General features: G+C 41.2%; 1 protein-coding gene across 3 annotated transcripts in view; it reads right to left on the bottom strand.

Annotated features, from left to right (window-relative positions):
• Positions 1-25,116, bottom strand: part of ERICH1 (glutamate rich 1) — a 132,359-nt gene that overhangs the window by 37,881 nt on the left and 69,362 nt on the right. The window contains exons 4-7 of one of the 3 annotated variants that reach the window (XR_002908902.2): positions 16,988-17,362; positions 13,751-13,945; positions 6,000-6,180; positions 3,325-4,798 (exon numbers count right to left, since the gene is read on the bottom strand). Coding sequence is in view for 1 of the 3 variants with exons in the window: in XM_024213799.3 (XP_024069567.2) it covers positions 6,107-6,180; positions 13,751-13,945; positions 16,988-17,362 (644 nt within the window). In the remaining 2 variants the exon portion in view is untranslated. Of the gene's footprint in view, positions 1-3,324; positions 4,799-5,500; positions 6,181-13,750; positions 13,946-16,987; positions 17,363-25,116 lie in introns of those variants that run through there. The other 2 variants (XM_024213799.3, XR_002908903.2) reach the window with 2 other exon arrangements.

Here is a 25,116-nt window from a genome sequence, read left to right as displayed (position 1 = left end):
GTATTCTGTCTCTGACAGTGGCCAGATGCTTCACAGGAAGAAACCTAAAAACCCTAACACAGGCAGAGATGGGGTAATCTGCCCCCCTTATGCTAAACTGTAACAGAGCATAAGTTTTAATATCTCATCCAAAATTTACCATTCATAATGATAACTTTGCAAATCCTTGTTATCTATATAAATGTCCAATCCCTTTTTGAATCATGTTAGGTTCTTGGCATCAGTAATTTCCTGTAGCAGGGAGTTCCACAGTTTAATCTGTTTAATGTGTGAAAAAAGTACTCCTTTTATTCGTTTTGAATTTCTAGCTTTTTAATTAAATTAAATTTGGCAGTGACCACAAGCCTGGGAAATTTCAGCCTGAAAGGTCAAAATTTTGGTAAGTTTTGAGAACTAAAAACAGGATGTTAGAATGGAAACTATGAAGAAAATGACACAATTATATTAGTTACCCCTGTGATATTACTAAAAAAACAGGGTTTGCTTTATTTATCCACATGGTCTGTCTGTGCACTTACATTTATTACTCAAAAGTCTCGTTCTGTAACACTGCTCTTAAAACAGCTTTCTTCCATCTTATATTTTAGTATGGCATTACTGCATACACTCATACACAAACACACACTTATAACCTTGCATTTATCCACAGAGAACTTTATCTGATTGAAACTGGCCCAAATTTAATAACTCTCCAAGATCTCCTGCAGTTTTATTTTATCCTCAACTGCGTTTATAATCCTAGTTAGTTTAAGAGCAGCAGGTTTGATTAGCATATAATTTATCTCATATTGCACATCATTTATAAAGATATCAAACAGCTAAACCATAAATGTTTCTTAGGCTTGTTTTGTTTGCAGTACTTGACTTTTTTGCACAAAATGCATGGATTTTAAAGTGGCTACAGTGAAAACAAATTAAGAGATTAAAAACAACCCTTCTCTCCACTTCTAATTCATATTACTTTTTTTTTGAGTGAGGAATTTCTTTTCATGATTCTTGGGACTAGATGGTTTACAAGACAATATCCCTATATAATAGCGTGTAACCCAGAAGGTACATTTCAATTTTTAAATAAATGGCTTTAAAATACTATTACAAATTGTACATAAGAATAACAAACTATGAATAAGCAACAAAGTCCTCAAGTGATACACCATCTCTCAGTTGACACTATTTCCTTAACAATCTCATATACATTTGTGTTTTCCTTTAGATAGAAATTCTTCCCTACTGCATGAAATTATTCATGACAAATGACAAAAGTTAAGATGCTCACATAAAGTAATTTCTGCTATGCCAACATAACAGTCTTTAAAAAGTGGGACACAAGAACTTTCCCACTTTCTAATAATCAGTCTCTTAAAAAAAAAAAAAAGACAGAAGGATTAGTGCTGTCCACTATCACCATCACTGTGTATGGTAAATTTGGAGCCTTTTGAAGAAGCAATCAGCAAACATTTGGGAATTTCTGGAAGTGAAGAGGAGGAATGGAGCATAAGGCATTTTACTACAAGGGATAACCCGTTAATGAATCTTATTAATTAATGAGTATTTACAAAAATCGGGGAGAGGAGTGAAATATTCCGTGTCTTAATTCTACCCTAATATGCCAATGTCTAAGTGGAACTTGTTATGGCTGAAAGAGACAAAACATCAAACTAGCAACTCAGTTAGTTAAAATGGATTAAGGCAGTGGTCCCCAAACTTTTTACTTGTGCCCCTCCTTATCCCAGTCTGCGTCCCATCCCCCCCAAGTCAGGGACGGGAGCGGGGACGTGGCTCCGGGAGGGGGGGACTCAGACAGGGTAAGGGGTCTGAGGCTGGGGCCATAGCTGGAGGCAGGGGTAGGGCTGGGAGTGGAGCCTTGGCCAGCAGCTGGGGCCTTGGGTGTGGGGCTGGCAGCTGGAACCCAGGGTGCAGGGCTGGCAGCCAGGACCCAGGGTGCAGGGCCGGGGCCAGGAGTGGAGCTGGGTGGTGCTCCCTCCCTGCCCCGTGGGGGCTGGCTTGGGCCCCAGCTGTACCCCTTCAAACATTACTTGGGGGCGCCCCACAGTTTGGGGACCTCTGGATTAGGGGTTAGAATTCAAACTGTCAAACAAAAAGAAGAGAGACAAGGTAGATGAGGTAATATCTTTTATTGGCCGAACTTCTGATAGCCTTGTTCACATTGAGTAGCAATTTACTCTGCGAGTAGTCCCACAGAAGTCATTGGGATTACACATGGAGTAAAATGTTCTTCCTTGTGAGTGAGGGTATCAGAATCTGGCCCCTCTGTATGTAGCAACTTAAAATTGAGCTGCACTGTTTTAAATAAATACTGCACATGATCAAATCCTTTGCATGGTGAGGGAACAGACCAAGCATTAAAATGGAAATATTATTACAAGACATGGTTTAGAGTTTCCAACTATAGAATTCTATCATACCGAACACAGCCTTTCACTACTGGCTCGTTTTCTTAGAGTCATTTCCTATTTGGACAGCACCTTTTCCATTCCAATCCTAACTACATAGAGGACAAAATTGTCTAATCCACCTAAACGTTGATTAATTACCGTATATACTCGATCATAAGCCGGTTTGTTTATAAGCCGACCCCCCCCAAGATGGATAAGTAAAAATGGAAATTTTTTATGACCCTATAATTCAGGGGTCAGCAAACTTTGGCTCCTGGGCCATCAGGATAAGCCGCTGGTGGGCTGAGATGGTTTGTTTATCTCGAGCGTCCGCAGGCACGGAGGTAACTTAAGGAAACAAACTGTCCCGGTGTGTCAGCTGCTTACCCTGACGGGCCAGGACAGCAACTGGTGGGGAAATTTTTTTGGGGGAGAAGCTGGGGGTCAGGGGAGTAACCCCTGTGACCACCCCCCACATGACCCCACCCCAGCCCGGGACCCCCACACTTCCCCCATCCCATCCCTTCCCACCTTATCTGTCTGGAGCTGCTCCGGCAGGCTGGGTAGTGCAGCCGCAGCATGTTCCGGCGGGCCAGACTGGGTGGCACAGCCGCAGCATGTTCCAGTGGGCTGGGCCGGGCGGCACGGCTGCAGCGTGATCCGGTGGGCCGGCCAGTGCGGCCACAGCCTGCTCTGGGGGGCGGGGATGAGTGGCACGGCTGCAGCCTGCCAGCCCCGGAGCTGCAGCTGCTTCGGAGGCTGGGGGGAGAGCAGCGTGGCCAGAAGCGGAGAGACTCTGGCCCCGCCTCTTCCCTTCTGGCTCTGCTGGCTGTGCTGCCTCTCCTTGCTCCCTCTGTTGACTGTGTCCCACCTCTCCCTCTCTATACCTGTTCATAAGCCGACCCCCTTCTCTGGTGCTTCCCTTTTTTACTAAAAAAAATTCGGCTTATGAACGAGTATATACGGTAATTAAAAATGAATATTACAGTACAGAGAAGATGTTTGTGGAAGATCAACTACATTAATCAATGTTCTACCATTATTAATACAACATTCTTCCATCTGGAGCAATACAATAAAATAGGTCCCAGCACTGGGAGGAATGGATATGAAACTATTTCTATTATACATCTCAGCCCCTTCCAATCACTCAGTGATCTCCATCCTCTTACACTGTAACGGGCCTGTCTTGCCAGCAACAGAATGTTAGTAAATGGATAGGAACCATGGACCACACCCCACCCAGTTCCAACATGCCTGGGGTGTGCTGCCAGCAGCACTGACTAATTCTCCTTTCCTTTGTGCTGCCAAAGTGCAAGCAGCCAAATTAAAGCTGCTTGCTCGTGCAACCTTAATTTGGCCCCTTTGTGCATGCTCTTTATTATATAGTTTTTAATTACATGAACACAAAGTATATTGTGCTTAGTACCCCTGCCTCATTCAGTGCACAGGATGGACAGTGCTCACTTAATGAGCAGCTATTCAATATTTTGTTTTCTCCTCGTTTTTCAATGTGCGGTGCAATGCCTGCCTTATTTGCTGCGCACTATTCAAACCCTGCTCTGAAAAAATAATTATTAATTTCCTTTTCTATGGTGCTTCTCACTATAGCTTCCAACTACTTCACAAACATTCACGAATGTCCACAACACCCTTGTGATGTGAAGGTGTGGGGAACTGAGGCACAGGAGATCAAGGTCAGAAGTGTCAACTGATTTTGGGTGCCCAATCTGAGATACCCAGTGCCTGACTTTTCCAGGTGCTTAGCATTGTATAGCACTTTATACATTCACTTATCACCATCATTATATGTATTGCAGTAGTGCTTAGGAGCTCGTCATGGACTTGAACTCCATTGTGCTGGGCACTGTGCAAACACAGAAAAGAAAGTCCCTGCCCAAAAGAGCTTACAATGTAAGTATGCGACAAGAGTCAATCAATTGAGCAGACAGACCGACAGGGGAGTACAAGGAAACAATTAGATAATTTTGGTCAGCATAATTAAACTGTCAAGTTTGTAGGCCTCACAGGAAAGAAGAATTTTATGGAGGGATTTGAAGGACAATGAAGTAGCTCTGCAGATGTTTGCAGCTGTGAGTGCTCAACATTTCTGCAAAACAGACCCCAGCCTCTCAAGTCAGGTAAACAGAAAACGAAGAACGAAATTAGTGATCACCTGTGAAAAGTTTGATTTAAGTGACTTGCCTAGCATAAGAATTCTGTGGCAGAGGCAGTAATAAAATCCAGTTCTTCAGGGCAGCATTCAGCTGCCTTAACCAGGAGGCAATCCTTTCTCTTTCAACAATACCCTGCTTCCTTCACTGCACATCTTCCCACTTCTGCAAAACCACCTTGATTGATCCCCAGAGGGGTCCATCCTGTGCACTGAATGAGGTGGGATCCTGTGGAAAAAACAGTATGTGATCATGTAATTAAAGACTATCATAATGTATATGCATAAGGGGGCTGAATGAAAGTTGTACTGGTAAGTCCTAGTCTCATCCCTTCATATTCCTTATGTTGGGTCCCAGTCTCCCTCTTCACTCCCAGCCTGTGTGCCAATATGGGGGTTATTAAGGGCACAGGAGAGACAGGTTCCCTGCGCTCACTTCTGGTACCCAGCTCCACTCTTGCCCAGAGTAGCCATTACAGGGAAAGTCAGACTTCACCCTGTAGTTCTGGGCTGGAGGGAGCAGGCACAGACCAGTCACACACAGGAACTGTGAGGAGATGGAATCTTTGGAGATGGTAGCTATTAAACTCTAGAAAATCTCTACTGAGCATGTGCGAACTGCAATATTTCAAAGATTTGGACAGATTTGCCAGATTTGGACAGATTTTCACAATGACCACAAGAGACACATCCCTGACACAAATGCCAGCCCTTGCCAAATTTCAAGTCCCTGCTACAGTGCATGGAGGAACTTACTAGAGCTTTCTAAAGAAAAGATCATCCGAATTTTTTTTAAATACATTTATAATTATATATGCAATTTTAAATTATTTAATTTTTTAATAAAACAGCATGGTTAGAAAAGAGATTTCTCAAAGTTTTAAAAACAACTTTATTTTCCTTTTTGTCTTTCTCAAAAACAGCGGAACTGTTGTGGCTGAACTTTCCAAAAAAGTCAGCCTGCGGCAGTCACCCAGCATGGAAAATTTCAGCTCAAATGATTAAAGTTTGGCAAAATTAAACACAACTAAAAAAAGGGTCTTATATAGGAAGTGTTGGGCTACCTTACCAATAGGTGGTGTTATAAATTCCACCTAGAATACATTCTGACACTCTGTAAACAATAATAGCTAAGAACCACATTTACTAGAAAGAAATTACCAATAAACATTTCAGTTTAATGTAACTCTTGAATCAAAAGGGTTTGAGCAACTAGAAACCATCCCATATGTCCCTAATCCGGCAAAAAGATGCATCTGTTTGCACAGATCCAACTGTGCAAACAGATTCAGGGTCTATGTTAAATGATTTGGTTGATGCATGCCCATATGTAAGATGTTCCCAACCAACCAAAATACAAAATCAAAGTACTTTTATATTGCCCATTGTCTTTTGGAGGAAGTCAATGATATGAAAAATATCTCATTTACCTTGCTGAATATACAGCATGTACACTGCTATTTCTGAACATTCGCTATTCAGCTTACAGTTTGTATATTAAATTTTAACTCTACACAGATGGACACACACACATGCTTTATTTCCTGTTCTTCACAGGAAGGATATCTGTAATCCAGTAGTGGAACAGAGAAGAGATTATCTTGGCATGATCTGAAAAGAAAAAAACAAATTCTTCCTGAAATATTTTGGTGGTATTTTTCAGCAATCAAATATATGAAGGTTAAAGAAAAGCCGTATAAACATCTGTTTTCATCTGACATTAGCATTTAAGAAAAACAAAATAACCCTTGGAGTTTGAGACACCAATATAAATTTGAAGACAACAGACCTAATTCATTCCCGGAATAAGCAAGCGCAACTCTTCATAGGCGATTAGTTGCTTGTACCAGGGCTGACTCTGGCCTTATACTGTTCAGTGCAACCACTGAATTATTTCTTAATCAACAATGAAAAGTGGATTAAAATGACACAACCACAAGTGTATAGTTGAGGCTGAAACAGTCTGTGATCTGCACCATTTCCTTAGGTATTCTCTGAATGGAGAGTGATTTCACCTATCCTTTATTCATTATTATTTGTATTACAGCAGCACTCAGAGCCCCACCTGAGCTTGTGCTAAGCAATGTGCAACTACCTAAAAGCACAGTATGGCCAGAGCTTCAGCCTTAACACAGAGATTCCCGTTTATTTAACTCTATTTTGATAGGTATATCTACGGTACTTATTGCTGTGCTATCACATTTAAGACTGCTCTATAAAGTCATTTTAATGCAGCTTTCCTATTTTATTTCCTTTTGTATGAATACTCTGCAAAAAATGTTATTTTGAACACTGTGAAGGCATATGTACTAATTTGAAGGCATATGTACTGTACGTAGGCGCAGCATAACTATTACTTTTCCTGGCCTGCAAAACACAAACGAAATATTTTTAGGGGACATCTCTCCAAGAAAACCAGCAAAAAGTAGCTTTCAGCTCTTTAGTGAGTGATAATTTCCTAGGCAACAAGAGAGGAGTCTATTTTAGACTTGATACTCGCCAACAAAGAGAAAATGTTAACAGACAAGGGAAGAGGGCTAATGAGTAGAAACTGAATGAGGTCATATATCAGGGAATAATGACATTATTTTTCTATTGGATAATTACCTATGCTCTTAACACACTGTCAGGATTAGGACTAAGAATTGCTCATTCTAAAATTTGCAATTCCCAACAGCATATAAAAGCTTTATCTTCTAGTCACAGACCATTTTTTGTCTGATGCACAATAAGGTGACATGAAGCAGCCCAACCTCCCCTCCAAAGTAGACTCACAAGCAGCATTCTGTTTCCCACACTTTCTGGAAGAGGTGAGTGAAGCTTCTACTATGAGAGATCCCTTTATATTTGACCCCTATCCCTACCCTCTTCAGGTGTATGGAAGACTCTGGGTAGAGAGGGCTAGAAAATGGTATACATTTTTTGTGAAAAAATTTCAAAAGAATTGAAAAATGTTAGGTTTTCCTTGCAAACATTTTCACAATTTTTTTAATTTTGAAAATGAACAAAAATATTTTTAGAAAAATAGCCATTTTTTAATCTTATTTTTAAAATGAAAATTTTTTATCACCTCTAACTTTGGGTTTCAGAGTGGTAGCCATGTTAGTCTGTATCAGCAAAAACAATGAGGAATCCTTGTGGCACCTTAGAGACTAACAAATTTATTTGGGCATAAGCTTTCATTTGGGCATAAGCTAGAACCCACTTCATCAGATGCATGTAGTGGAAAATACAGGAGCAGGTATAAATACATGAAAGGATAGGAGTTGCCTTACCAAGTGTGAGGTCAGTCTAACGAGACAATTCAATTAACAGCAGGATACCAAGGGAGGAAAAATAATTTTTGAAGTGGTAATGAGAGTGGCCCATTTCAGACAGTTGACAAGAAGGTGTGAGTAACAGCAGGGGGAAATTAGTATTGGAGAAATTAGGTTTAGGTTTTGTAATGACCCAACCACTCCCAATCTTTATTCAGGCCTAATCTGATGGTGTCCAGTTTGCAAATTAATTCCAGTTCTGCAGTTTCACGTTGGAGTCAGTCTGCTCACCATCAGTCTGCCCACCCAATCCCCTTCCTCTGGTTCTGGAGTGATCTAGGGGACCACCTCTAGATTGGTTAGAGTGCACCACACAATCATAGGCATCCTGGATTTCCCCTTCTCTTTTCAGGTATGTTTCCTCACTTGGTATGAAGGCCTAAGGGCCAGAGAGAGAATGACAGCTTGAAGTGCGCATCTCTACAGTTTCACTGTTCTAAGAAGTCTCTGCCATGTCCTCTCCCTCCAACTCTGAGGTGTTTCCCACCTCTCCTCTTCCTGGCATCTGTACCACCACCATTGCATGCTCTGCCAAACAATAGAAACCAAGAACTTAAAATAAAATGTACATTTCCTTTTTCTTCTTTTCTTTTTTCTTCCTTCTGTCTGCTGAATAATACCTCCCAATCACAGTAATGTTCTGGGAGGTGTGAAGAGAATTTCACATGAATGCTTTATTCAATTATCTTTTCAATAACAGGGTAAAGCAATAACACCATTATAAAGTTCAGAGATGAGGAAGATACATTATTATGTATAAGGAGAGGGTCTGTGTAAAGACTTATTCATTCTTCTTCATGACTCCTCACTGCAACATCCTTCATTAAAGAAAAAATACCCACACAAATTATTAGCCATTTGACCCAGGTGTCTTACGCTGAATCATAACCACAGGAAAAAGGGGTTCTTTTGTTAACATATTGCTTCTTGAAACAGGAAAAAGAATTGGTTTGTTTTCCAAAAATAAGCCTCCCTGCTATGCTAATACTAATAAAAACTGTTCTCCTTTCAAGAAGTTAATGAGGAATGACCCTTTATTCTAGGGCATCATGGCCCAGTAAAAAAACAAACACACACACCAGAAACAAAGGCAAGAGAATCATATGAGCAAGTTCTGATGGAATTTAGATATCATGTTTGGGAAATATTGGGGTTACTAAGAAGTACTCATGTTTTATCTTCCTGAATAGCGTTTCTGTAATGAGCAGCTGGAGTTTGCTGAGGCAGCGAACTTCTGTAATAGCTACAAGGAAGGTTCTCTGCTTTTATCAGCTGTCTATTGTAGATTAAATCTGGGGTTTTTTGGACTGTGAAAGAAAAAGTTTATTCATTAAAAGTTATAAAAATAAATGCATAATTAAAAACCTTATGTCAGAAGTAATTTCTTACCATTACATTGTAGCTCTTTGAGATTTCAAAAAATAAAGTTGAAAAGTGATTACGAAGTTAGTATAGAGCAGGCCTTTAAATAACACTTAAAATACAGAAGGCTGGTTCTTCTCTTACATTGGTGTACATGAGGAATAGAAATTTGATTGTATTGACCAGTGGAAAATAGGTGTGAGTGACAGTAGAACTGAACTAGGAGTGACTAAATACATGAGGAGAAAATCAACTGGAAAAATAAATAAGGCTGTACACCAGCAAGGATGTTTTCAGTCTTCTAAAAGAGGAAAAATACTTATTTCAAAGGGCACCTCTGCTGTGAATGCTTATTTTACATTTTCTGAATGGATTTTTCCAAATTAATTTGTTTTCTTTTCCTTATTCTGTCCAAAAAGTTCTGTTTTACCAAAAAGAGAGAGACAGAGAAAAGGTGAGCCTAATCCAAAAGCCCACTGAAGCCAGTAGAAAGATTTCCATTAACTTCAATGGGTTCTGGGTCATAAGCCCAGTGACTATAATGACTTTGCACATGACTCAACTCTCACTTCTCATTGACTTAATGGAAGCTGAATTAGGCCTTTTATTAAAGGCTCAATTCTGTTACCCCTATTAATGCCGAGTTGTATTTTGCTTTGTGAGTATTTACTCTGAAATCAGTGGGATAACACAATGTACTTAAGGGTGGCAGAATCTGGCCCTAAAATTCCAGCTCCAACTTTAGGCAGTTCACCTGTGATCAGAGTGAAGGATGATTCTTTACATTTATTGTACACATACATTTTATTCCACATGCAGATGCACTGTCAATCCACAAGGTCTTCAAATATTGAAACATTTCAAATGTACTTTTTGAAAGATTAGGGAATAATAGCTGAGTTCTGGTTAATAGCCTCAGACTGTAAACCCTTCAGGGCAGGACAATGATGCTCCAAACCCTACTGGGGGCTTGTGTGTTACAATCATATACAATTATAGTAGGTTCCAATGCCCAGTCCTCTATGAGAGTTACTGTCAGGTATCCAATGACTACTGTCTTCGCTTACTCGGTTACTGCACTACTAGGAAAGAATACACCCTTGTATTCACACCCTAAACTCTATTGCAATGGTTCTCAACCTGCAGCCTATGGGGCAACTGTGGCCCAATCAGCACACAGCTGTGGCCCATATGACATCCTCAGGGCCATAAAGGTAGTATTTTTATATGGTGTGGATGTGGCCCACATAACACAAAGAGCTGCATATGTGACCCACAATGATAAATAGGTTGAGAATCTCTGCTCTATTGTAATAATTTTTGTACAAAGTATGCTTGTAAAGTATCATTTGAAAAATAATTTGCTGGTCAGTTCTGTCCTGGTAAAATATGTGTGGCAACATTGTATGTGAAGTTATAAGATTCCCCTATATGATGTTGTTAACACTTGTTCCAAACCCCACAGCCCTGCCCAGGCAGAAGTCAGGTCATAAACAAAGGAAGGAATAGGAGTACTTGTGGCACCTTAGAGACTAACAAATTTATTTGAGCATAAGCTTTTGTGGGCTACAGCTCACTTCATCAGATGCATAGAATGGAACATATAGTAAGAAGACATGTATACATACAGAGAACATGAAAAGGTGGAAGTTGCCATACCAACTGTAAGAGGGTAATTAATTAAGATGAGCTATTATCAGCAGGAGAAAAAAAAACTTTTGTAGTGATAATCAAGATGGCCCATTTCAGACAGTTGACAAGAAGGTGTGAGGATACTTAACCTGGGGAAATAGATTCAATTTATGTAATAACCCAGCCACTCCCAGTCTCTATTCAAGCCCAAATTAATGGTATCTAGTTTGCAAATTAATTCCAGTTCAGCAGTTTCTCATTGGAGTCTGTTTTTAAAGCTTTTCTGTTGCAAAATTGCCACCTTTAAGTCTGTTACAGAGTGACCAGAGAGGTTGAAGTGTTCTCCTACTGGTTTTTGAATGTTCTGATTCCTGATGTCAGATTTGTGTCCATTTATTCTTTTGCGTAGAGACTGTCCGGTTTGGCCAATGTACATGGCAGAGGGGCATTGCTGGCACATGATGGCATATATCACATTGGTAGATGTGCAGGTGAACGAGCCCCTGATGGTATGGCTGATGTGATTAGGTCCTATGATGGTGTCACTTGAATAGATATGTGGACAGAGTTGGCATCGGGCTTTGTTGCAAGGATTGGTTCCTGGGTTAGTGTTTTTGTTCTGTGGTGTGTGGTTGCTGGTAAGTATTTGCTTCAGGTTGGGGGACTATCTGTAAGCGAGGATAGGTCTGTCTCCCAAGATCTGTGAGATAGGTTGCAGATCTTTGATGATGCACTGGAGAGGTTTTAGTTGGGGGCTGAAGGTGACGGCGAGTGACATTCTGTTATTTTCTTTGTTGGGCTTGTCCTGTAGTAGGTGGCTTCTGGGTACTCTTCTGGCTCTGTCAATCTGTTTTTTCACTTCAGCAGGTGGGTATTGTAGTTTTAAGAATGCTTGAGAGAGAACTCGTGTTTGTCTCTGTCTGAGGGATTGGAGCAAATGCAGTTGTATCTTAGAGCTTGGCTGTAGACAATGGATCGTGTGGTGCGTCCTGGATGGAAGCTGGAGGCATGTAGGTAAATATAGCGGTCAGTAGGTTTCCGGTATAGGGTGGTGTTTATGTGACCATCGCTTATTAGCACAGTAGTGTCCAGGAAATGGACCGCTTGTGTGGATTGGTCCTGTATGCTTGCCTTAAATTGCATTTAAGCAGTGAATAGAGTCATCAAACAGGGAGGGAAAACAAAGGAAGTTCAAACAGGTGAAAAAAAAAACCCAGCAGGGAATATCTTTCCACATAGACCCTTTGTCTCCTGCGTCTCAGCTGGAAATGTTTTTCAAGAGGGGGACTGAAACTATAAAAGGGAGGGAAAAACACTACAAAGGACCCCTCTCTCTCTCTCCTAGACCATCACATTCACTACATCTGAAAAGACAAAGGAAGCAGCCATTGGATTCTGGGAGAGGGGTCCTGACCTAAAGAAAGAGTTTGGCCAGTAAGACTGCTGAAGCATGTAGTGAGAAAACTTTGCTTTGAATCTAATATAGTTTGTTAAGTTAGGTACCAGTAATCTTTTTATCTCTATTTTTGTTGTAACTACCTCTTTCTTTGTAGTTAATAAACTTGTTTTATTGTTTTATCTCATCCAGTGTGTTCAAGCTGAAGCATCTGGGTAACTCCATTTGGGGTAACAAGTTGTATGCATATTATTTCCTAAAACGAATAATGGACTTAATATATTTGTATTGTCCAGGAGAGGGCTGGGCAGTACAGGACATGTTTCTGGGGGGAAATGTGGGACTAGGACTGTGTTGGGGTCACCCTGTGGTAATTTTTAAGTCTGGTAAGAATCAAGGTGTGGCTGGCTGTCTGCAGCACACATAGACATAGCTGGGATTGACTTCCATGCTGGAGGCTGTTTGTGAGCAGCAGGGCCGGCTCCAGGCACCAGCTGAGCAAGCTGGTGCTTGGGGCGGCAGATTGTTGGAGGTGGCATTCTGCCCAATCCTAGGGCGGCACGGCCGCTTTTTTTTTTTTTTTTTGTTCTTGTTCCGCCCCGGCCGCCCTGTAGGGGGCGGCGGCGCGGAGAACCAGAGCGCCCTGCAGGGCAGTCCTCTTCCTTCCCTCCCCGCTGACCGGAGCAGAGCCCTCACGGCAGGCGGCAGGAGGCGACGCAGCGGGAAGGGATGCGTAGCAGCGCCCCTGCTGTAGCCCTGGCCGCCCCCTTCTCTCTCTCTCCTGCCCGCTTCCTCCCCCTCTCCCTTCCCAGCCGGTCCCCCCTGCACCCGCGCTCCGGCCACGCCGCAGGTTGTGTTTTTTGTTTTGTTTTTTTTTGCTTGGGGCGGCCAAAAAGCCAGAGCCGGCCCTGGTGAGCAGTCCAGGTTGGCCACTACAGCAGCAAGACACTGGAAAGGGCACCTCAGATTAAATGGCAGGGATGACACAACTACTTATTAGTTTGAATTGTACCTTGATAGCTCACAACTACCACTATCTTACTCATTACTTTTCAAGACACTTTAAAACTATATACAATGGTATAGGTATAGTTCACAATGCTGGTTTCTTATTCTAAGCATTGAGGAGAATCAGGGACTAAACCTATTCAAATAGTTGATCTCTTCCTATGCAATTCTGAGAGCCTTCACCTCTCACTAACTTCTTTGGGAGCTGAGGACACTCAGCACCTTGCAGTACTGGCCTCTGCTGTGGTTTCATATCAAACATAACCCCTCCCCCCCAAAAGGCAAATTAATGTCTTCCTTGTGAAGAATGATGCTTTCATAATCTTGTAATACTCTTACTTTCACCATTGTGTAGTTATTTAGTTACTGTTTTATCTCTGTATGAGAATCATGACAAATTTGAATATTTGAACATTTCTAAATGTTGAGAAGAACATCAGTAGTATGAGGAGTAAACTGTACATACCAGGCAGCATCATGGAATGTTCTTGGAATTGGTCCAAAATGCCCTTCAATCTCTCAGTATCCTGCAAAAGTACAAGGGATTTCATCTGATGTAGAAGTGTCACATCTGAGGAAGCCATGCTGTGAGATTCAAGATGTTGTAAAATCTCTTGGACGGTTGCTGAACTCATAGGTGAATCTGTGCATTTTGATTTATCTGAACAAAGAACGCCAAATAAATGTAGGAACTTTCTCCATTTTAATTGAAAATTTGTTAATTACCTTTACTTTTAAAATACATTTCCTTCCTTTTTATTTACACTTCCTTAAAACCAATACTATGCTGTACTGACATGCAGCCTATTTCTTCTTAGATATTAAAATAACATGATAGGCAGGAAGATGCTGAATATGAAAAGTAAAGAATACGCCAATAGGACTACCAATGAATTGTGAGAAATCTAAACTCACCACCTAGCTTTTCTAATAAAAACAATTGTGATTTATGATAAAGTAGGAAGGACTAAGGAAAAAACTGTACTATAGTCAAAGCACGTGTCTGTGTAGAGTACACACACATATTTTTATAGATATACATATATAGAGATAGGGTCTGTTGTAAAGCATTTTGGGAGACAACTGGTTATCTTATTCCTGCGTATTAATATTTATACTTTAAAAATATATATTATAGCATGCAATAAAACTCGAAAGGAAACTATGATTTTTCATACTGTGCTGTTGCTTCTCCTAACTTCTCCAATTCCAGTACCTTTGAATGGTTTGTCCCTATAACCCTCTCTAGACAGGCTTTCTTTAAAGTTAGCTTTTCTAATAAAAACAATTGTTAGCAATGTGTTTAGATTCCTCCTCATTAATCTTTCTAACAGAAATATAAAGGTATAATGCAATGTGGCCATTGGTAAAGGATGCTGAAAGCAGTGACTTCCAATGTTATCTAAAATGGGGAGGGAAGTGGGGTGGTAAGGTACCCAATGAGAAAGTTTGTGATAAAAGCAAACAGCATAATTTCAGATCTATATATAAACCCCCGTTTGCCTAACAGGCAAGTTAGTCATACCTTGATATGTAGATTTGACATATAATCCATAACATAGATTTGCTTTTGCCTGACAATTTCTCTTTTGTGAATAACCAGGTCCATGTTGGGTTTACTGTCTGCTCTGCAGCTTTGGAGTTAGGGCCAATCTGTCAATCACTGACAGAATTTAGCTTTGCCTATTTTGGAAACTGACAGTCTGAATACTTTTTGTTAGAACTGTGCAGCCAACACAGCTATGGAAAAGTGAACAGGATTCCATTCTGGCTCAATGAATTGTTAACTAAGAGTCAAATTCTACTCTCAGGGTACATTTGAGCTGGGAGGTGTGTGTCTCAGCTTGCGTAGATATACCTGCACTAGGTCTGTTCGAGCTAGCATGATGAAAATAACAGTGTAACTGGGGTAGCATAGGCAGCAGCTTGGCCTAGCTGCCTGAGTATGTATCTAAGGTGTCTGGGTGGGTACACAGGTCTGAATCACAACTCCCAGCTCAAATTTAGACATACTCCTAATTACAACAGTGTAATTCTAGAGTAACTCCGTTAAGGCCACTTGAGTTACTTTGGATTTACACTGATTTAAACAAGAGCGTAATTTAGTCATAAATTCTAATTGCAAAATCTTTATTACGGATGACAATAAATGAGCCTGAAAAAACTGTGTTTGGCTTTCATATAACAGGCTTAGGCCTTGTCTACACCGCCACTTTACAGCGCTGCAACTTTCTCTCTCAGGAGTGTGCAAGAATACCCTCCTGAGCACAGCAAGTTTCAGCGCTGTAAAGTGGCAGTGTAGACAGTGCACAAGCGCTGGCAGCTGCGCTCCCAGTGCTGGTAGCTATTCCCCTTGTGGAGGTGGTTTTTTTACAACACTAGGCAAGCTCTCTCCCAGCGCTGGTGCGGTGATTACACAGCCACGTTAAAGCGCTGCGGCAGCAGCACTATAATGTTACTAATGAAGACATGCCCTTAGTATACAGACCTGAGATAGAGTAGACATCTTTTTACATGTAAACTGAACAAATTTTATCTGAAAATCATTGAGGAAAAAATAAATATGAATTCCCAAAATGCCATTTTTACAGTCATTTTTCAAAGATGCTCTATACCTTAAAGGTGAATTTTATGCGACTGGGGTCTGACAGCTTTGGCTTATGATGGACATTTTATATGCAGGCAAACTATTTAAAATTCTCCACATAGTTCCACCAGGAATGTCAAAGCTGTGAGTTGTGAAAAGGTCACATTACATGTCCCAGTTTTAAAACTATGTTCTGGATCCCAACAATGTAAACAACAGTATTTTGGACTTACAAAGCATGTTCCATTCTTCATTATACTAAATTGCTTTAGAATATGCACAGGGAATCACTTCACCCATAATTAAGTCACTTCACTCATCACTAGTCACTTCTGAAGTGGATTCATGACAGAAGTGCCATAGAACGATACTTTAGTAGGAGGACAAGGGAAGAATATTGTATCCACTTGAAACAATAGGGATCTGCCTGATCCCAGTCACCTGAATTAGAATATAATAGGACATCAGATCTAACACCTTGATAATCTTTTGAAGGGTGCTACAGCATCTTTAATGACCACAGGTTACTAAAACCTCAGCTATGCATCTCATCCACAAGATCCTTAGGCCCTCCAGTAAAGCTCCTACTGTGCTTCCCCATTTCCTCTGGGTGATTGGTGAGTTGGAAGGTCATTGTAGCTCTCCCTGTACATCACAAATTAATCAGACACTGGAGAAGGGGGAGGCTTCCAGAAAAGTAGGTTGGAAGATAAGGACAAGAAAACCCAGATTAGAACAGCAATTACTTCTCTAATTTGAATGTTTCTGACATCAAGCAATTCATCTGGATGTTCATTCACAGAAGAAAAAAATTTTTTTTGGATGATTTAGCACTTTTTATCCAAGGTTCACAAAATGCATTATAAAATATTATACACATTGTAAAGATGGGGAACCAGAGATCTCATCTTTTACATCTGGGCACCTATTTGCATATTTAGAGACCTAAAAAGGGAAACTGAGTTTTAGAAGTGCTATGCACTTGCAGCCCTTACTGACTTCAATGCAGTTATACTAGCAATGGATATAGCCCATTTTATATAGAAATAATAAGCACATTTTTCCCTAATTTCAAGCTGTTATTGTTACTGGGGGGAAAAAAAGGTTGGTACATACTGTCAGCAAAATAGATTTCTTGTGTTGCCTGCAAGAAGTCCAGAATGCCATCTGCTTTTTCATATATGTCTTTAAAGTCTGCTCCTTCACTGTTGTCCTTCTCAGGCTGATATGTAAAATCCACACCAGTGTTTTTTGTTAGCATGCCAGCTGCTTTCATCTTTTCTTTTTGTCGTTTCTTTTTCATTTTCCTCTTTTTGTTTTTGCTAACTTTTGTGCTGTCTGTCTGCTGCAGCTGTAAATTATCTTGAAACAGAGTCTCATGCTTCCCAGATTCTGTTTGTTCTCCATGTAAATTATCAGGATTTCCAACAGTGTTCTTTCGTTTCTTCCTTCGAATGCGCCTTCTCTTGGGTTGTCCGTGAGAATCCTCCTCTGTAGATTTAAAAGGCATATTAACCACTTCCCCCCCCCAAATTCTGACATATCTAGGTAACCCTAATCTTACTCTTTCCTCAGTGTGGCTTTCAGTACTACCTATCAATGACACTTTTTGAGTCCAATTGGTCCAGAAAAAGAAATTACCTCACCCACTTTGTCTTTCTAATATCCTGGAACTAACACAGCTACAACAACACTGCAAACATCTTCTTGAATGCAACAGACAGGAAGGCCAGTGTCTCTCCACTTCCATTGCTGATGGAGACTTTACTTCTTTTCATCCCATTGGTATGAAAGGCCTCAAGACTCATGGCCATATTACGTATGGCCTTACATAGGGAAGAGGACAAAAGAGCATCCCTCCTTCACCACACATAGGCGCACAACATAATGAGGGTGGAGCTTCTGCTAGGCTACTACTGGTGGCTGATAACAGAGCCAAGAACCCACCCGTCCGAACACCAGCTAGTGGAGCTGACCAAGCACAGAAGAACATTGCGTGCAATATCCTACAAACGATTGATGGAGCTCCTGTATGCCCCAACTGTAGTGCTGTGCCTTAAAGGCACAATTTAGTTCTCAGTCTTTGGCTCTTTCCTCTTCTCCATTGACACCACTGATAGCTCTAGCCTTGGACATCACCTTTATGGGGAAAGACATTTAAGGTAACAATGCCCTTGACTCACAATTGCTGATCTCTCTAACTGCTTCTCTTGACTGTCATTCCCTGGCTATAACACTAACTTCCCTACTGCTTCATTTTTTAAAAGGCTGAAGTGTCAAGGGGATGAAGTCCCTCTTTCTGCTTTCATGCTCCTTTATTCAGAGCTTATCTTTGCACCCAAAGCCAGAACTCTGACGTCATCCATAACACTGAACTTACCTCCTCTCCCACACATCACCTCAGAATTCAAATCTTGCCTGTCACTACCCACAGAAGAGTGCCAAAATCCACCCTAACTTTGACTGTGCTGCTGCTGAAATCCTTATTTATGCCTAAAATAATTTCCTGTCTAATTAACTGCAATTCTCTTTTATGGTCTAATGACATCCTTACTCCCTTAAACTTCAGGGGGCCCTGAACACTGCTGCCATTCTACTGTCTCACTTCAGAAAGCAAGACCATTTAACCCTTATTATCCTTTATTTTCGCATTCTGTATTCAATTGAAAACACAGGTCCTGGTTCTCTGTAAGCTAGTTTTACACCAGTGTTACTCTGCTGAAGTCAAAGGAGTTTCTCTACTTCATTACACCAATGTTATGCTAGTGAATCAGGTCCACACTCTTGGTTGCTCTGCACACTTTGTCCACTTGCCTCTGACATCCACAACTGGTCTGACCCTCCAATCATGGCCTCTATTTTCTCAATAGTTGGGGACTTTTCATTTGTGCTTCCTCTTCTGTCTCAAACTCCATTAGCTCTGAGCCACTTTCTCTCTTTTAATATTACTACAAGACCCTCAGTTCCTCTTTAGCTATGGATGACTCACTGCAAAGACGTTTTTGATACTTTCTATGAAGGAGGCTGTGGAGCATTTCACATGCATGACATTTGAGCTAAACATCTTTATGTAGGATTTGGACATATGGGATGTAGGAAAAATACCGTCTGTGTAGCCCTGGAGGAGTAAAATATGAGAGCTAAAGGCAGGGGTGAATGGGGGAAGAAAATATAAGCAAAGCACCAAAGTTGCATTTTAAGATCTACTTTGGCCTTGACTGGATTCACTTTGTAATAATAAGTAAATCCTATGGTAAAATTTGATAACTTTTCTTCTCTGAAATTACTTAACCCTCTGTTTACATAAGCACATCAATTTTGGATCATGAAAGCAGCTGTAACCTGTTTCAGCTGCCAAATGCTCCAAGACATTTTTAAGGTAGCCTGAGACCATTAAGGCTCAGGGCAGCAATTTCATACTATAGAGCAAGGCACCCCGAAAAGGCTTGAAACCGCCACAAAAAGGTTTCAAAAGGGAGGAAAGGGCTTAAGATAATAGAAATTTTGAGTCAAGTCCAAAGGTTTTCCTATCCTTTGTAGCTCAGGACAGGAGGAAGTCTGGAGACAGCAGGGTGAGAAGGCAGAATGAACTGATTCTTCTCTCATGTATACTGGCTCCCCAATGGTGTACTTCCATTGATTTCAATGGAGTCACACCTGATTTACACCAATGTAAGTTGGAGCAGAATCAGACCCAGCATTTTTATAAGGTGTACTTAGTTCTCTTCATCTTTCTTAAGTTAAACTTCCTGTCCTCTAGTCATTTCTTGTCTGCCTTTTCTGAACATCTTCCAGTGTTTCTACATTTTTCTGGTATTATAGTCCAAAAAAGAGTGAACTTGCCACTTTGCTTGATTACTCCATGGCACTCCCTGCTGGCCAATCAGTAAGTGCAGCCTCAGATACTGTATCACCGATATGACGCTCAATGGCAAAAACAATTCAGTGTTGATAAATGCAAAGTAATGCACACAGCAGGAGGGAATAATTTGAAAAACTCAATACTAGGTCCTTAATGAACTGTATCAACTCAGGAAAAAGACCTGGTCATCAGTGTGGACAGCACAATGAAGATCTTTGCTCAATGTGCATCACTGAACAAAAAAATAAACAAAAATGTTAAGATGGATAAGAAATGGGATAGATAATTGTTAGCATATAGGTCTATTTGTTAGCCTGGGATAGAATTTTGAGTTTGACTTTTTGATACTCTGATACTAATATGTGTAAATAAAGGACAAAGACACTGTGATGTTGCTTCTGCCTAGTCAGATGGATTTGTTAGTACAATGGGAATAGATAAGAGCAGTTAAAGTGTTACTCAGAGCACACTTTAAGACTGCCTCAACCCCTATTTCAAGGCAAAATCAAGCAAGCAGTCGGGAGGGGCAAAGGGGTTTGGGGGGAAGGTATAAAACACTAACAGACCAAAGAAATGCCTGTCAATGACCAGAGCACAACCTCACTCCTTACCCCTGCCATGGGATACAAAAGAGGTGGGATGAAGACCCCAGACCCAAAATGGAACATGACCCTAAATTGTAAGGGCTGGGACTGTGGGCATGCATTTCTGGTATAATTATGCCTCCTGAGGAGGCGGGGGGGATGAGACACTGGGAAACAAGGCTCTGCAGCGTCAGAGTTATGGAACACATTTGCTGGAAACTAACCCCAGTAAACATTGCATTGGCTACACTTCAGCCTTCTGGTCTTCTGCTTTCTGTCCACATGACAAGAACCAGGGGAGAGGGTGAAGGGAAAGCCCTCTAAATATAGCAGAATAGAGGGGAGTTAGGAAATAGCAACGGAAATGATTAAGAGAATGGAAAAACTACCATATAACGAGAGACTGAAGAGTGGGACTATTTACATTACAGCCCAGATGAATAAGAGAGGCAATGATAAAAATATATGAAATAAAGGAATGATAGGGAGAGGTGGTGCCTAAGGTAGATGGGTCCTACACCACATAGGGACAGATTTTTAGGGCACTGAGCACCCGCAGCTCCTACTAACTTTAATTCAAGTTGTGGGTGCTCACCACTTCTGAAAATCAGGCAGGCAGACCTTTGAAGATTAAAGTCAATAGCACCCCAAACTGATAGAAAGACAGTGCAGTTCACAGAGCACAGATTTAGAGGGAGATTTTTAAAGGCACAAAGAACAGGTACATGGAAATCCTATGTGCATTTGAAAATCTCCCCTACAGTTGACACAATCGAAAGCAGGAAGGTTGCCGTGTTCTTCACTAGCTGAAGCTTCCTAGTGGTTTTCAAAGTAGTGTGCATTACAATAGTATAACATGGTGGTAACAAGTGCATAGAAGACTATGACAAGGAAGACAAAGCTGGACATGGTTCAGCACAAACTCAAGAGGGCACTGTGATTTTTCTTACTACTTATCCCCCCAAAAGATAGCTATGTACAAAAAAAGTAGAGATGGGGAAAGATAAAAAGTCAAGTGTAATGTCTGACGAAATATAGTTCTTGTACATAACAGGTTTATGAAAAGATTATTTTAAAATGCATTGTTAGTGACAGATACTGCAACTGTAGCAGTCAACTTTACCATATTTGCTCAGGGACTTTCTAATTCACCCAATGGGCTTTTTGGAAGATGTCTGTGCTATTTATATTCAGAGAACAGCATTCATCTTCTTTTGCTCAAATGAAATCAGTTGTGTCTCCCTATTTTCCATCTGTTTTAAGCTGTTTTTTCCTTCCCTGTCATTACATATTTTTCCATGGTGCACCAAGCAGTAACTGAAGATGAATTACATTTTGGTTTAGGTTGTTTGAGAGAGAAAAATATGCTATATTTGGTGTAACTTAAATTATCAGCAGGTTGTAACTTGTCCAAGAGAGAAAAACAGTGGCTAGCAAATGCATTAAGACTTATGGTGCATGGGAAATAATAACAATTCTGAAAAGATCTCAAGAGCAGAGCACTAGAAATTGGTATTTTCAGTCTCTTGATTTTCTGAAACACAGAAAATGCAGTTGTAATGGTTTTACTCGTATGTAATTTTGTTGGTGTTGAAGAAGACAACAAAAGATTATCAGCTCTACAAGGCAAGGACCATTATATCTTAGCACTATTGTAAAAAAATGAACAATAATAAAGTAAAAATCTCTACTTTCTATGATAAACTGACTTTTCCATCCTACAAGGTTGAGTAGGCCTGCACCAGACACGTTCTTCACAGTTTTATGGAGTTGAAGGCCAAAAGGGACCAGTAGATCATCTAGTTTCAACTCCTGTATATCACAGGCCACTAAATTTCACCCAGTTACCCTGGTATTGAGCCCAATAATTTGTATGTTTGACTAAAGCATATATTCAGAACGGCATTCCATCTTGATATGAAGACATCAAGAGATAGAGAATTGACAACTTCCCTTGCTAGTTTCTTCGAATGGTTAATCATCCTCACTGCTAAAACTGTGTCCTATTTCTAATTTGAATTTGTCTAGTTTCAGCTTGGTTCATGTTATATGTTCTTACACAGGCTGCAAAGAGCTCCTAGTAATGAATTTGTTTTCCCTAGTAATATCTATACCCAATACATGAAAGCCCCAATCCAAAGCATCTTGAAGTCACTTAAAAGAATGCCACTGACTTCAATAGATTTGTGATGAGGAGTGCTGGTACGTTACATAGGGACCTGTGGTTACACCACCACCCTGCTTGTCTGCCAGATCTAGAATATGGGTGCCATCTGGAACTCAGATCTCTCTCTATGTTAGAGGTTTGCACAACAATTTTTTTGGTGGCCTCAGAGTGTGGCCACCAACTTTTACTGGGAGCTGCTCTGACAAACCCATCTCTCTGTCCCTGCCTCCCGTGGTCCTTCAGCGAGAGCCCACCCCAGGGAAGGTGGATCAGGAATTCACCAGCTGACTGCAGAGTCTCAGGCTCCCTGTGCCCTGGCCGGGTGGGAGCGGGGGAGCTGCCCAAGGGAGTGCCCCGCTGACTGAACACTGCAGCCGCCTCCACTGATGAGAGCTGCCTCCGACACCTTGCACGTCGTCCCTGTGTGTCTCCAGAGGCAATGCCTGGAGCCCCTGAAGAGGCTGCACAGTGCAGGGCACTGATCCCCGCTGGTGGCGTCAGCACAAACACCAAGGTGGGGCATCTCACTGCCCTTGGTAACAGCTATTCAGGAGCAACAGCTGGGCGCTGCAGGGAAGGGTTGCTACTTTGCCCCCTCCCCTCAAAAAATCTGCTGGTGGCTGCATTTGAGAAACACTGCTCTAGGTCCTCATATCCAGGCTACATCTAAATCTTGCAGATTCTTTCTGAATAACATCTCTAAGATATGGCCTTTCTTTATCCATCCACACAGCTAAAACTTGCATCCAAGATCTGATTACCTCAAGTCTTGATTACTACACATCCTTTTCTTTGACCTTCACACATGCAATCTTGACCCGCTCAGATCCGTTCAAAATGCTGCTGCAAAGATCTTTTTCCTAACCTGTCACTTTGACCATGTCGCCCCTCTTTTTACAACTCTCCACAAGCTCCCCCTTCTCCATCGCATCAAACATAAACTGCTTGTCGTACTTTCTAAAGCCCGTCATAGGCTATCCCCATTCCCCACTCTACCTATCATTGCTCATTTGCTATTGAGATGTTGATTCCCGTCTCCAATCAGCCCAGGATGCGAGCCTCTATCACCCATGTCAAGGCTCCTTCCCCACTCTGAACTTTAGGGTACAGATGTGGGGGCCTGCATGAAAACTTCTAAGCTTAACTACCAGCTTAGATCTGGTCCGCTGCCACCACTCCCAATGTGCTAATTCCCTTCCCTGGGTAGCCTTGAGAGACTCTTCACTAATTCCCTGGTGAATACAGATCCAAACCCCTTGGATCTTAAAACAAGGAGAAATTAACCATCCCCCCTCCTTTCTCCCACCAACTCCTGGTGGATCAAGATCCAACCCCCTTGGATCTAAAAACAAGGAAAAATCAATCAGGTTCTTAAAAAGAAGGCTTTTAATTAAAGAAACAGGTAAAAATCATCTCTGTAAAATCAGGATGGGAAATAACTTTACAGGGTAATCAACTTAAAGAGCCCAGAGGACCCCCCTCTAGCCTTAGGTTCAAAGTTACAGCAAACAGAGGTAAACACCCTAGTAAAAGGTACATTTACAAGTTGAGAAAACAAAGATAAAACTAACACGCCTTGCCTGGCTGTTTACTTACAAGTTTGAAATATGAGAGACTTGTTCAGAAAGATTTGGAGAGCCTGGATTGATGTCTGTTCCCTCTTAGTCCCAAGAGCAAACTCCCCCAAAAAACAAAAGCCTTCCCCCCACCAAGATTTGAAAGTATCTTGTCCCCTTATTGGTTCTTTGGGTCAGGTGTCCGCCAGGTTACCTGAGCTTCTTAACCCTTTACAGGTAAAAGGATTTTGGAGTCTCTGGCCAGGAGGGATTTTATAGTATTGTACACAGGAGGGTTGTTACCCTTCCCTTTATAGTTATGACAACCCACTAGTTACATTTTCAAACAAGCACCTTCATGCTTTCTCCCATGTTGCCTCTCACGTTTGGGAGGAGCTCCCTATACATCCACAAAATGAATTCATTATCCTCCTTCAAAACTCTCTTTTGCCATGATGTCTACAAAAATCTGACAACAGTTAGGCTGCTGGCGTGCAGAGATGACAGCCTATCATGCTGACCAATGCTGGCCTCACTGTACCCTTGTAGTCTCCTGTCAGTCTGTCTCCATCTGTTATCTCTTGGCTTACGCTTAGATTGTAAGCACTTTTTTTGGGGGGGGGGGGAGGGAGAAGGCTGTCTTTTTGCTCTGTGTTTATATGCACAATAGAATCCTAGTGCATGATTAGAGCTCTTAGGTGCTACAATAATACAAATAATACATTTTAAAAAATAGGAATGAATCTGCCTCTTGGAGCTATGACAACTCAATGGCTTGGTTTTTGAACATAAGTAACTTGAATGCTTAATGATCTCTATCAATTTTTATTTTAAATTCCGTTTTATGCATTTTGGCTTTTCTTGACTGACTTCCAACCAGGACCTTTCAATCAGCCACCTTCACATTTAGACTCTAACCAGCACTTGCTACATTTTCTCAATGGTGTTCCACAACACCATTTGTAATGACTTTTGACACAAAGGGAATGTTTACACTGCAAGTTGAAGGTGTAATTGTAGCATGGGTTGGCATACTTGTGCTAGCTTTCATGTAGCTAGCACATGTAACGACAGTA

The sequence above is a fragment of the Terrapene carolina genome, unplaced genomic scaffold (genome assembly GCF_002925995.2).
Source record: "Terrapene carolina triunguis isolate 2854851 unplaced genomic scaffold, T_m_triunguis-2.0 Scaffold42, whole genome shotgun sequence".
NCBI lineage: Eukaryota > Metazoa > Chordata > Testudines > Emydidae > Terrapene > Terrapene triunguis.
Note: the sequence above shows the minus strand (reverse complement) of the source record. Positions and strands in the feature narration are given on the sequence as shown.